This window comes from Heloderma suspectum, chromosome 6 (genome assembly GCF_057233095.1).
Source record: "Heloderma suspectum isolate Gila_16-S chromosome 6, 16-S_ref, whole genome shotgun sequence".
Lineage (NCBI taxonomy): Eukaryota > Metazoa > Chordata > Lepidosauria > Squamata > Helodermatidae > Heloderma > Heloderma suspectum.
In genome coordinates, this window is record NC_139463.1 from 78614509 (window position 1) to 78628473 (window position 13965).

At 46.2% G+C, this 13965-nt stretch overlaps 1 protein-coding gene across 1 annotated transcript; it reads right to left on the reverse strand.

The window, feature by feature from the left end:
- Positions 1–7360: 7360 nt before the first annotated feature.
- LOC146341326 (olfactory receptor 5V1-like) lies at positions 7361–8299 on the reverse strand. The gene has a single exon (XM_084807370.1). The coding sequence runs from the start codon at positions 8297–8299 to the stop codon at positions 7361–7363; it is 939 nt and encodes a 312-aa protein (XP_084663496.1).
- Positions 8300–13965: the final 5666 nt, after the last annotated feature.

The window sequence follows — 13965 nt, forward strand, 5'->3', positions numbered from 1 at the left end:
TCTTGCCCTTTGCTCTAAAATGTCTTGGGCCAGGCTTGGTGATAGGGATGTACGAAAATCACTTACCTTTCGCGGACTATGGTGATGGTGGGGGGGAGGCGCTCCGTCCCTCCCCCCGGAATCCTGGATGGGGGGGAGACGATCCGTTCCTCCCCCCAGGAATCCTGGCCGACCGGCTGTGCTCCGCAGAGATTCTGCAGAGCCGCCGGCTGGCTCTGCCAGCAGCCGGACAACCAGCCGCTGGCTAACAGAGACACAAATGGCGGCGGCCATAGCCGCCGCCGTTTGCGTCCCTGCAGTCAGCCGTGATAGGCTACGTAAATGTTTATGTAGCCTATCACGGCTGTCTTAAAAAAACACACGCACACACGCCCGTACGCAAATGGCGACGGCCATGGCCGCCACTATTTGTGTTCCTTATTTTGTCACGTCTTAGTCTACGTAAACATTTATGTAGACTAAGACCGCGAAAATAAGGGGAACGGAAATAGCATAGTGTCTACGTTATTTGCGTTCCCCTTATTTTCGCCGTCTTAGTCTACGTAAATGTTTACGTAGACTAAGACGTGCAAAAGTAAGGCATGCAAATGGTGGCGCCCATGGGCGCCGCCATTTGCGTACATGCGTTGTTGTTTTTTTTTAAGTCAGCCATGATAGGCTACATAAACATTTATGTAGCCTATCACTTTTTTTAAAAAAAACCTAGCCGTGATAGGCTACGTAAATCTTTACGTAGTCTATCACTTTTTTTTTTTTTACTGGAAATGGCGGCAGCGGCATTTCCGACCGGCTGCCGCTGCCTCCATTTCCAAGTTAAAAAAAAAAAAAAAAACATGATAGGCTACGTAAATCTTTACATAGCCTATCACGGCTGATTTAGAAGGAAAAAAAAACCCGTGCGTACGCAAATCGGCGCTGCCATTAGACGCTACGCTATTTGTGTTCCCCTTATTTTCGCTGTCTTAGTCTATGTAAATGTTTACGTAGACTAAGACGTACCAAAATAAGGAATGCAAATGGCGGCGCCCATGGGCGCCGCCATTTGCATACGTGTGTTTTTTTTTCTTTTAAATCAGCCGTGATAGGCTACGTAAACATTTACGTAGCCTATCATGGCTGACTGCAGGGACGCAAATGTCGGCGGCTATAGCCGCCGCCATTGGCAGAGCCGGCCGGCCAGGATTCGGGGGGGGAGGGACGGAGCTCCTCCCCCCCGGCCAGAATTTCGGGGGGAGGGACGGAGCGCCTCCCGCCCACTGCGAATGTCACCCTTCGAAAAGGTAAGTGACTTTCGTACATTCCTCCCCTATGTTCATTGTGGACCTATTTTCATTTTTGTACATTCTGTATTCTGAAAATTACAGAAGGATAGCTGCAGCAGTTCATGTGGAAGGGGAGATCTCCATTTTTAGGGTGGGATTTCTTTCTCCTCCCCTACCCCACTTTTTTTTTGGTTAATTTGTATGATAATGGCACACTTCATCATAGAGTGTCCCCAGGCAAGAAGCCTGCATGTTTCAGAAGAATAGGTGCAGGAGCTACAGAGTAATGATGCTTTACAATCAATATAAGGTAGGGAGTCCCCCCACACACATTCTGAAGTCTAGTAGAGTTGGGAGAATATGCATCTCACCATCCTATCTTTATCTTCCCCCAAGAGTGGGAAATGACATGAGTGCAGAAGCTTTTCTCTCTCACTCTGCTGTCTTCAAAGGCAGTCCCACATACAGTTGATTACAGTAGTCCAACCAGTGCATTAATAACCAAGGCAAGATCTTCTCTCTCTCTCTTTGGGTAGAAAATTAAAGATGCAAGTGCTGCACCAGCTTAAGCTGGTCACAGGTACCCCTGGCTGCCGCTGGCTGCCCATGCCTGCTTGCTGCATGCAATGGACCTCTGGGTAGTCTGTAGGCACCACAGCACCCTGCTCCTCTGCTGAGCCACCAATTTGCAGAAAACAGCAGCTCGTCCTTTTAAGTAAAGGGCCCTTTTGCACAAATGGCAGCCATAAATAGGCCCATGTACAGAACATTACAGGTGTAAATATTCTTAATAGGCCAGTTATGGCTGTATCTTTGCATAAATGGGCCTATTTATGGCTGCCATTTTCTGCAAAATGGCGGCTCGGCAGAGGAGTAGGAACTGCTGCCCATGCTGAGTCAGGCAAGCACAGGGGTTCACGGGCTGGCATCTGGGGGGTGGGGCTGAGCTGGCAGGAACCTGCCGAGCTCACGCCCCCATCCAGATGCTCACGACATCCCCAGGACTGGCAAAGCTCCAGTGAGCAAGTGGCGCAACTCAGTCTTCCAAGCAATTTGTCCACATCCTCATGCTGTAAATGCTGAATGATATCATGATAATAGGGTTGGACTCAATGGTCTTATAGGCCCCTTCCAACCCTACTGTTCTATGATTCTATGACTCGATGGCACTCTGGTTATTTATTTATTTACCAAATTTCCTACTTGCTTTTCACTATAAAATAATCCCACAGCAGGATGCAATCAACAAAACGTAGTAAAATAATACAAAATTAACAGAAAGCATCCTGTTCTGACTCCCTTAAAATGATAGTATGGAAATTTGCACATATATGAGCACATTTATCTGCAAAATGGACAGCAAACTGATCACAGCAGTCTGCTGAAGGCTCAAATTATTGTTTCCACAACCTACTCAAGAAGGCCCTTCACCACCTGAAAGAGCTCTGCTGGGCAACATCAAACAGTTGCAATGGTGGCTGAAAAGCACGACCCCTTTACCATGGAATAAGATTTATGATGGATTCTTAACTTTGGACATATATATCTGAACAGTCATTTTACCATAACAGATGTTTTGATACCCTGGCCGACAGATGTAAAAAAGAAAAAAGAGAAGTACTTTGTATAAATCAATTTATTTATTTATTTATTTATTTCATTTCTATACCGCCCAATTTCTTTCCGTACCGCCCAAGCCGAAGCTGTCTCGGTGGTTCACAAAAATTAAAACTAAAGAGCACACAATAAAACAATATCATATAAAAACATTAAAACCACAATATAACAATACAGCCGCAATAAAACCTAGCAGCAATGCAGAGAATACAGATTTAAAATAGCAAAGCTAAAAGTCTAGGAAGCTAAAATGCTAACATGCATGGGAAAATAAAAAGGTCTTCACCTCGTGCCGCAAGGAATACAATGTAGGTGCCAGGCAAACCTCACTAGGGAGCTCATTCCACAGCCAGCGTGCCACAGCAGAAAAGGCCCTCCTCCTAGTAGCCACCTGCCTCACTTCCTTTGGCAGGGGCTCACAGAGAAGGGCCGCTGAGGAGGATCTTAAATTAATGAATGAATAAAGCAGAGTAACACATTTTACAACAGTGTATCTACAGAACAAGTACATTTACTAAAATGTTGGTTTGTTACTTTTATTTGTTACTGTTATAAGAAACCTTTGTAAACCTCCTAATTAAAAGCTCTGGTTGAAATCCATTTGAAGGATTCTTCTTTTAGTTTAAAAGCTCAAGAAAAGCAAATATATGTTTCACCTTTGCGGGCTACTTCTCACTTAATTTTATTTTGCATTTAAAGCATTTCTTAGGATGAAATCCTATACACATGCACCTAGGCTTGGATCAGGTCATGTTGAATGTCAGATGGCTTTCCTCTCTGGAGACATATATAGGGTAGCCCTATATGATTGCTTTTTAAGTACACAGAAGTGTTCATGGCAGTGTGTGGTGGAACCGCCCCATAGTTTTATTTGTTTCAACACACACAGTGTTAATGGTTTATAGGTTCTCCATACATTGCAGGTTGCATGGTGTGTGTGTGAGAATGTATCTTCTGGAGAGGCCCTTCTGTGGAGGTTCTTAAGATCTTCTGGGCAGGCCCTTTTGGGGAGGCCCTTCAGATCTTCTGGAGAAGCCCTTCTTTTGAGACCACTGCAGTCAGAGGCATGTTTGGTGGTGACCCAAGAGAGAGAGCCTTTTCAGTGGCTGTTCCCAGGATGTGGACCTCCTTCTGAAGAGAAGCTTGGTTTGTTCCTCTCTGCTGTCCTTTTGCTGACAGGCAAAGCCCACTTTATTCAGGAAGGCCTTTTGCATGCAAGTGGCTGTGTTGAGTTGGGTGCTGGGTGGTTTTATTATCATTATTATCATTGTAATCGTTATGTTTGTAGTCTATTTTAATGTGCTGTTTCACCATTTTAATCAGTTTGAATTGGTCCTGTAAGTCACCCTGAATGCCATTTTTTGGTAGAAAGGTGGGGTACAAATAAAACAAACAAACAAAGGCTTTCTGCAATGCTAAGTACTGAACATACGATTCCAAAGTTTGCATTTTAATGAGTTGCTCATCACTCAATCAGCGGTTGTTGAAGTGCATCTTGGTCATCTTATATCTTGCAACAATGCCACTGTCCACTTATTGGTCATTAGTAGGGATGAACGAAAGGGACTTACCTGGTCCCGCAGCTTGCTTCGCGGTGGGGGGGAGGCGCTTTGGTTCTCCCCTCGAAGTTCAGGTGAGGGGGGGAGGCGCCCCGCCTCGCCCGGCCAAAATTCAGGCCGGGGGGGAGGCACCCCATCCCTCGCCACCGAAATTCAGGTCTACCCGGCCGCTTAAAAAAAAAGAAAAGTAAAAAAAAAAAACCACACACCCGTGATAGGCTACGTAACGATTTACCTAGCCTATCATGGCTAGATTTCCAAAGTCAGCCTTGATAGGCTATGTAAATCGTCACGTAGACTATCACGGGTGACTTTGGAAAAAAAAAAGCGGATACGCAAATGGCGGCACCCATGGGGCGCCGCCATTTGCGTTCCTTAGTTTGGCACGTCTAGTCTACGTAAAGATTTACGTACTACGGGGAAAATAAGGGAACGCTATTTGCGTTGCCCTTATTTTCGCCGTAGTCTACGTAAATCTTTACGTAGACTAGACGTGCCAAACTAAGGAACGCAAATGGCGGCGCCCCATGGGCGCTGCCATTTGTGTACGCGCTTTTTTTTTTTTTCCAAAGTCACCCGTGATAGGCTACATGACAATTTACGTAGCCTATCACGGCTGACTTTGGAAATCTAGCCATGATAGGCTACGTAAATCGTTACATAGCCTATCACGGGTGTGTGTGTGTTTTTTTTTACTTTCCTTTTTTAATTTGCAATGGCGGCGGCGGCAGCTGGTCAGAAGACCAGCCGCTGCCCCTGCCCCCTCCGAACCGCCGCCGGGACCCGCCACCAAGAGGGACATTTGCATGAGGTAAGTCCCATCCCGGGGGGGGCGGGGGGCCGGCGGAGAATTTCACCACCAATTTCGGGGGGCCGAATGCGTTGGCATTCGGCCTCCTGGAGATTTGTGGAGAAATTCTCCGCCATCCCTAGATTAGTCTCTGTAATTCCATCCCTAGGAAGATTTATCGGGTGCTGCCACTGTTTTCTCTTCAGTGCTAGATAAAAACCATTGCTCAAGCCTTCAAGGTATTTATTTTTAATGCCCCAATGTAATTTTGTCCTGGACCTCAGGGCCAACTTTACCCTTAGGCGAACTGAGATGGCTGCTTTTAATTTATTTATGTATTCATTCATTTTAAAACTTCCTTTCAGGCTACAATATCCTCCCAAGGTGTTTTACAATAATCAGTACTTCATAAAAAGATAATAATAATACAATTTAAAAGCAATATTAAATATTAAAATATAAGATCATTCAGGGGGGAAAAAAAGCATGACAGCAAGACACAAATGAACAGATGAGATAAAAAACGTGAGATTTCCGATTCTGGGAGATTGGGAGGGATGGCAAGGGATTGGAAAGAAGGTGCCATGCATGGTCTCAGGTGTGGTGGAGGACACGGTCTTGTCACCCATGTTGAAGTAAGATGTATTTGCCTGTCTGCTTAGCTTCTGTATATGGAGAATAGAGAAAGGGTGGGGGAGAGAATGTCTTGTCCAGTCCTGATGCTTTATGTCAGGCTACTCTATTTTGATCTGTTTTATTGTAAGCTGCTCTGAGACCTTAGGCTGAAGTCAATAAACACAAATGCAATACACACAATCTGCTCAGTAAGTTCATCACACTAGATCCATACACCAGAACTTGTTTCAAACACACATCTCCACTGCTTGATGACTGCAATGTAGACTGTATTAACCCTTATGAACCTGCCCATATCCTGAGATCTTCTGGGGAGGCCCTTCTCTCAGTCCCTCTGCTGTCACTGGCACATTTGGTAGGAACCCAGGAGAAGACCTTCTCGGTGGCTGCCCCATGGCTGTGGAACACCCTTCCCAGGGAGGCTAGGATGGATCCCTCCTTGATATGTTTCCAGAGACAGACTAAAACATTCTTGTTCCAGCAGGCCTTTGGGACGTAGTTGGAACCTGGGGGTAAGCTACTAAAATGCTGTTTTAAAATGATGTTTTAATGTTTTAATATAGTTTTAATTGTATTGTTGTTAATTTATATTTTAACTTTTGTATATTTTCATATGTTTTAATTGTATATGTTTTAATTGTTTGTAAGCTGCCTTGTGTCCCAGTACTGGGAAAAAGGCGGGGTATAAATATAATAATAATAATAATAATAATAATAATAATAATAATATATGAATGGCCCAACACCGATTGTATAAACCTTCAGTTAAGGTGTTCAGACTGCATATATTCATATCAAATGCACTGTTTTTCAAAAGAGTTCATTCACATCCAATTTGCCTCTCTGCAAGTGATGTTCACACAACGGCACCTGTGCGGCCCCCTGTTTAAACTGCAGTGTTTGTTTTTTCCCTCCATGGATGTTGTCTCTATCCACACAACTAGAAGGCACACTCTTTGATTCATGGTGCTGCTACACTTCCTCATGCCACCACTCAGCATGACAATCTGCTGAAACTACAGAATAACAATAACAACACTGAGCTTATATTTTCCCTTATACCACTTCTCCTGGCCATCCTAAAATCCACACATTACTTTCTGTTGCAGAAGACACCCCTTCTCAGTATGCTCTAGGGAGCAATCCTATGGCCACTAGACACTGTCTAGAGGGCCATAGGACTTTTCGGTTTCTGGGACTTGGAGTCAGAGCCAAGGCTCCATCCTCACTTCCCAGAAGCCATGCTCTCTGTCCCATCCCCCAGGCCCCCCCAGCCCCTCATAGTTGGCATGGTTCTCTCTGCGCCAGCTATGTCTCTGTGCTTGGAAACAGAGTGCAGAGACAGGGAAACCTGTCTAGCCAAAAATGCAGGACAGCCAGAGCATGGAGGCAAGGATTGCCTCTGTTCTCTGGCCGCCCTGCACTGGATAGTCATCAGCCTCTGAGGTCAGAGGCTGATGACTATCCCCACAGGATTGTGTCCTTATTTCATTTCATCAGTGACTGAAATGAAAGCATTTTGAGGTAACCCTTCTCTTCAGAGCCTCATTGATCTCTTTGCTTCTCAAACTGTAAATGGTAGGATTCAGGGTTGGGGTGATGATGGAGTAAAGCAGAGCCAGAAATTTGTCATTGTCAAGAGTGTAGCTAGAGCTGGGTCTCAGGTACATGGCACTTGCAGACCCATAGAACAAAGTGATGACAATGAGGTGTGAGGAGCAGGTAGAGAAGGCTTTCTGCCTGCCCCTTGCAGAGGCAATTTTTAGGATGGTGGTAATTATGTGGATGTAGGAGCCTAGTATCAACAGAGATGGGATCAGAGTGATTAACATCCCAGCCATAAAGACAGCGATTTCATTGATGAATGTATCTCCACAGGCAAGTCTCAAAAGTGGAGGGATGTCGCAGAAGAAGTAGTTGATCTGGTTGTCCTTGCAGAAAGGCAGAGCAAATATGAGGTTCGTCTGCCCTAGGGAGAGCACCATCCCACTGGCCCATGATCCAGCCACTAGCCAGGAGCACAGCTCCTTGCTCATGATGGAAGTGTAGCGCAGGGGGTTGCAGATGGCCATGAAACGGTCGTATGCCATGGCAGCAAGAAGAAAGCACTCAGTGGTACCCAGGAAGAGCAGGAAATATAGCTGGGCAGCACAGCCAGTAAAGGAGATGGCTGTGTCTTTGGAGAGGAGGTTCACCAGCATCTTAGGGACTGTGACAGATGTATAGCAGATATCCACCAAAGAGAGAATGGCAATGAAATAGCACATTGGGGTGTGAAGAGCAGGATCCAGCCTGACAACGATACTTATTAATGCATTCCCCACCAGCGACATGGCATACATGGTCAAAAATAATGTGAAAAGCAAACCTCGCATCTCCAGGTTGCCAGAAATTCCCAAGATGATAAATCCAGTACTTTTGTTCTGCCCTTCCATGGGTTTAAGATGCCTTACCTAATAATAATAATAATAATAATAATAATAATAATAATAATAACAACAACAACAACAACAACAACAACAATAACAACAACAACAACAACAATGGCCATATACATATGCCCAACTGCTTTATGAATTACATATATGAAAACCATATTAGCCAATTTGATGCATGTGGAATTAAAATCTGAAAGTTTGACATGTTCTACCCAGTGTAGGGATGTACGAAAGGTACTTACCTTTCCGCGGATTATGCTGATTCTGGGGGGGAGGTGTTCCTTTCCTCCCTCCCAGAATCCTGGCCAGCCGGCTCTGCTCCACAGCAATTCTGCGGAGCTGCTGGCCGGCTTCGCCAGCAGCTGGACATCCAGCCGCTGGCTAGCAGGGACGCAAATGGCTGCGGCCATAGCCACCGCCGTTTGCATCCCTGCAGTTAGCCGTGATAGGCTACATAAATGTTTACATAGCCTATCATGGCTGATTAAAAAAAAAAAAATATGCGCGTATGCAAATGGTGGCGCCCATGGGTGCCGCCATTTGTGTTCCTTATTTTGGCACGTCTTAGTCTATGTAAACATTTACATAGACTAAGACAGCAAAAATAAGGGGAATGCAGATAGCGTAGACGCTACGCTATTTGCGTTCACCTTATTTTCGTCGTCTTAATCTACGTAAATGTTTACATAGACTAAGACGTGCCAAAATAAGGAATGCAAATGGTGGTGCCCATGGGCGCCGCCATTTGCGTACGTGCGTTTTTTTTTTTTAATCAACCGTGATAGGCTACGTAAACATTTACGTAGCCTATCATGGTGTTTTTTTTAAAATCTAGCTGTGATAGGCTACGTAAATCTTTATGTAACCTAGCACTTTTTTTTTTTTTTACCCGGAAATGGCGGTGGCGGCAGCCAGTCGGATGACCGGCCGCCGCAGCCGCTACCTCCGCCGAACCACTGCCACCGCTGCCGCCACCAGAGCCACCGCCACCAGGAAGATCCGCCTAAGGTAAGTCCCATCCCGGGGGGGGGCAGGGGGCCATTCCGCTACCGATTTCGGCGGGCCGAATGCACTGGCATTTGGCCTCCCCGAGATCTGTGGCGGAACTTTCATACATCCCTAACCCAGTGTCCTTAGAAAGACTGGTGTTTCATTATTGCTTGTTGCGTTTGCATTTCAATGTGAACTTATGCTGTCTGCATTTCGTCAACCTAACCATAAACCGGTACACAGTCTATTATCAAAATCCATACATTTTCAAAGTTTCTGATGTAGTTTGCCAGAACACATGCACACACAAACACATATGTACTTTTCCAAAATGTATACAAAATACAGATTTACAAATTGTAGACAAAAGGCTTTATCCATTTGTTTTTTAAAGTTTTTAAAAAAACTTTAGTTTGTTTTTTAATGTCAGACGTGATAGGCTACGTAAAGATTTATGTAGCCTATCACATTGATTTTTTTTGTTTTTTTTAACCTAGCCATGGTAGGCTACGTAAATCTTTACGTAGCCTATCACGTCTTTTTTTTTTTTTTTTAACACTGGAAATGGTGGCGGCCAGTCGGAAGACTGGCCGCCACAGCTGCCGCCGCCGCCGCCACCGCCGCCGCCACCACCGGAGCTGCCACCGCCCAGAAGATCCGCCCCAGGTAAGTCTCATCCTGGGGGGGATCAGTGGGGGGGCGGGGGGGTGGCAGGCCGTTCCGACACAGAGTTCTGGGGGCCGAATGCACTGGCATTTGGCCTCACTGAGATCCGTGGCAGAATTCTTTCCCATCCCTAGTTCTCAGTCGTTACCCTGAAGTTCCCTCCCTCTAGAGATGTGCCAGAATCTTGAGGCAAAGCAGACCCCCACACTACATTTTGTACTGTGTAGATCACAAGATTTCATTTATGGGCATATTTCAGGAGAGCTATGTACAATTATGAAGCTATTTTAAGACCACACTGAGAAATCTAGGTGAAAATAAAGTATATGAACAAAGTCCACAGGAGGTGCTCCGGAAGCACTGGGGATGGGAGCCATATTCCAATTAAAATAATTGAGAAGATGAAGGGAAAAAAAGGTCAATCAAGTACTGGGAATGGAGAGAGCAAAAAAACACTGTTGTAGCCACAAATCACCCTTTGAGGGTCTGCCCCATTAGAAATATTCCAGACCTGCTCACTGAATATTTAGCTTTAATGTATAGAATATATCTCCGGCCCTTTTACTTATGGAGGTTCAAGGGAAAGCATGCAGGGAGACAATATTCTATCCAAATGCTCATTAAGAAGTAAACACGTTCCTGCCTTCCAGTGTTCTGGCCAAGAAGCTCCCGACCAGAGCAACCCACAAGTACTATGTTCTTCTTCTTTTCCTGTACAAAAACTAAAATTCACTTTATTCACATTTGATATAAGGAAATAACTGTGAATGTATTGGGCTACTTCAATGGACTGTCCAAAGCTTCTCGCTTAGGGTGTTCTGATTCCCAAGCACCATAGAGCCAATCATTACAAACTTTCTGGCTATGGGCTAGCTAGGCAGGAAGGTTCCCAAATGGCCCCATGCAAATTGAGGAGAGTAGGAAGGAATTTAGAGCTGGGGCTTCCCTACACTGCTGTGGAAGGGTGGGAAGAAAGTGAATGGAAGAGCCCTGCCATGAAGAGAGCCCTGGGTGTCCTAACTATAAGGAGAATGAAGAAGCCATGGAAGAAGTGAAAATCTCATAGGCCATTTTGTTGCCCTCTGCTAGGGATGTATGAAATGCACTTACCTTTCGCGGATTATGTTGATGGTGGGGGGGAGGCGCTCCGTCCCTCCTCCCGGAATCCTGGACGGGGGGGAGGCGCTCCGTTCCTCCCTCCCGCCCCCGGAATCCTGGCCGGCCGGCTGTGCTCTGCAGGGATTCTGCAGAGCCGCTGGCTGGCTCCGCTAGCAGCCAGACATCCGGCTGCTGGCTAGCAATGACGCAAAAGGTGGCGGCCGTAGCCACCGCCATTTGCGTCCCTGCAGTCAGCCGTGATAGGCTACGTAAATGTTTACGTTACACTATTTGCATTCCCCTTATTTTTGGACGCTACACTATTTGCATTCCCCTTATTTTTGCCGTCTTAGGCTACGTAAATCTTGACGTAGACTAAGACGTGCCAAAATAAGGAACGCAAATGGCGGCAGCCGTGGCCGCTGCCATTTGCGTACGTGCATTGTTGCTGTTGTTGTTTTAAGTCAGCCGTGATAGGCTATGTAAACATTTACGTAGCCTATCACGTTTTTTTTTTTTTAACTGGAAATGGCGGTGGCAGCAGCCGGTCGGAAGACCGGCCGCTGCAGCCCCCACCGCCAAACCATCGCCAGAGCCGCCGCCGGAGCTGCCACTGCTAGGAAGATCCACCCCAGGTTAGTCTCGTCCCAGGGGGGGTGGGGGGCAGACCGTTCTGCCACCAATTTCAGGGGGCCGAATGCGCTGGCATTCGGCCTCCCTGAGATCCGTGGCAGAATTCTCTGACATCCCTACCCTCTGCTGCCATCTCCTGGCATGTCCATGGATATTAAATTACATACTTGCAAGTTCAACAAACAAACCTTCCTTTGGTTTCTAAGGGCTCTTCTTCCTTGAGGGAAATATAGACATAGATTCCCCCTATATTAGGAATGTCATATTTCTGTTTATTGATGTATATGGCATTTTTATCAGTAGGCTTTATTATCAAATGCTTAAATGAATGGCAAATAGCAAAATGCAAATAGTATGCAAAACAGATAAATAAGTTCAAATAAGTTCACACATCTGTTAACAATGTTGAGGTAAATTATTTTTGTGATGAACCTACATGCCAGCATAGATCCATCTCTGAAAGGCTCCAGCAGTGGAACCTTTCATATATTTTACAGCTACTCTTAACAGATGAACAACTCTTTGCTTACCTTGTCACCTTCTTGGAGAACTTCCAGCTTCTTAATCAACAACAGGCTTGTCTCATGAATGTGCATAAAGAAAAATAGTTTCTCATTGTACTCATTATATTCACCTCTGAGGCAGTCACATTTGTTATCTCTGTGTTCATCAAGGGAGAAGGGGCAATTAGAAGCAGAGGAGAGCACATCATCTCTCTCTCTACTATGCCACTGAGAGCACACTGTTGGTTGTTACATCATCTCTCCCTCTACTAAATGCTATGGACTTGAGTACCGTTCACTATGGACCTGTGTACCATTTTTCTTGGTAGAAAGGTGGGCTACACACAACAAACTAACTAAAGAAATACATGTAGATCAGGATGGGGAACCCGTGAACCTCCAGATATTATTGTGCTCCAATTTTATGGACACCGGTAGGGATGTCAGAGAATTCCGCCACAGACTCCAGTGAGGCTGGAATCCATGGCGGAATGCCCCTCTGCCCCCCTCCGCAGAATCTCCCCAGGACAGAGCTTACCTGGCGGCAGATGCGGTTGCTCCAGTGGTGGCGGTGGCTCCGGCGGTGGCAGCGGCTCCAGCTGGTCTCCCGGCCAGCTGCTGCTGGGCTGCTGCAGCCACAAATGGAGGCTGTCGTAGTAGCCGCCATCTGTGTGCTTGCAGTCAGCCATGATAGGCTACATAAGCATTTACATAGCCTATCATGGCAAAGAGCAGGGACGCAAATGGCGGCTGTAAGTATTTATGTAGCCTATCACAGTAAAGGCAGCCACACAAATGGTGTAGCAGCCCAAATAGCCCACTACGCTATTTGCATTCCCCTTGTTTTTTGCCATAATAATCTATGAAAATATTTATGTAGACTAAAACGGCAAAAAATAAGGAACGCAAATGGCGGCCGCTGTAGCCGCCGCCATTTGCGTACGCCTTTTTTTTTTTTTTTACCCAGTTGTGATAGCCTATGTAAGTCTTTATGTAGCCTATTACATCCGGGTAAAAAAGAAAAAGACCAGACTGCAAATGGTGGCCGTGGCAGCCGGCTGGAAGACCAGCCGCCGCTGGAGCCGCCAGCATCTGGAACATCCGCCCCACGTAATTCTCATCCTGGGGGGGGATCCATGGGGTGGTGGGGGGTGGCAGGCTGTTCCGCCATGGATTTCGGGGGGCGGCCTCACTGAAATCCATGGCGGTATTCTCCGCCATCCCTACTGGGCGGGCACCTGGAGAACCTGGATGGGGTGGGTTTGCACATCCCTAGTTCTGAGTCAAATCCATATCAGATTGTGAGATTCTTCCTTTCTGTTCATGTGAAAATCCATGCCTATTTTCATGTGAATTTTTCAAGTACGGATCAACTGCATGCATCTTTGAAAGATACAATTTCTTATTCCATTGATTAAAGTGCATTTCTGCTAGGGATGGACGAAAGTCACTTACCTGATCCCGAAGCTTGCTTCGCGGTGGGGGGGGAGGTGCTCCGTCCCTCCCCCCCAAAATTCTGGGTAGGGGGGAGTGCCCCACCTCTCTGGCCATGAAAGTTTTGCTTCTGCCGGGAGGCCCGGGACACAAATGGCGGCGGCCGTAGCCGCCGTTTGCATCCCTGGCCTGCAGTCAGCCGTGATAGGCTACGTAAAAGTTTACATAGCCTATCACAGCTAACTTTGGGGGGGGGAAAGCATGTACACAAATGGCGGCACCCATGGGTGCCGCCATTTGCGTTCCTTATTTTGGCACGGGTAGTCTACGTAAACATTT

Excerpts from the sequence above, each read along its gene's own strand:
- LOC146341326 (XM_084807370.1), bottom strand. The coding sequence starts at position 8,299 with ATGGAAGGGCAGAACAAAAGTACTGGATTTATCATCTTGGGAATTTCT.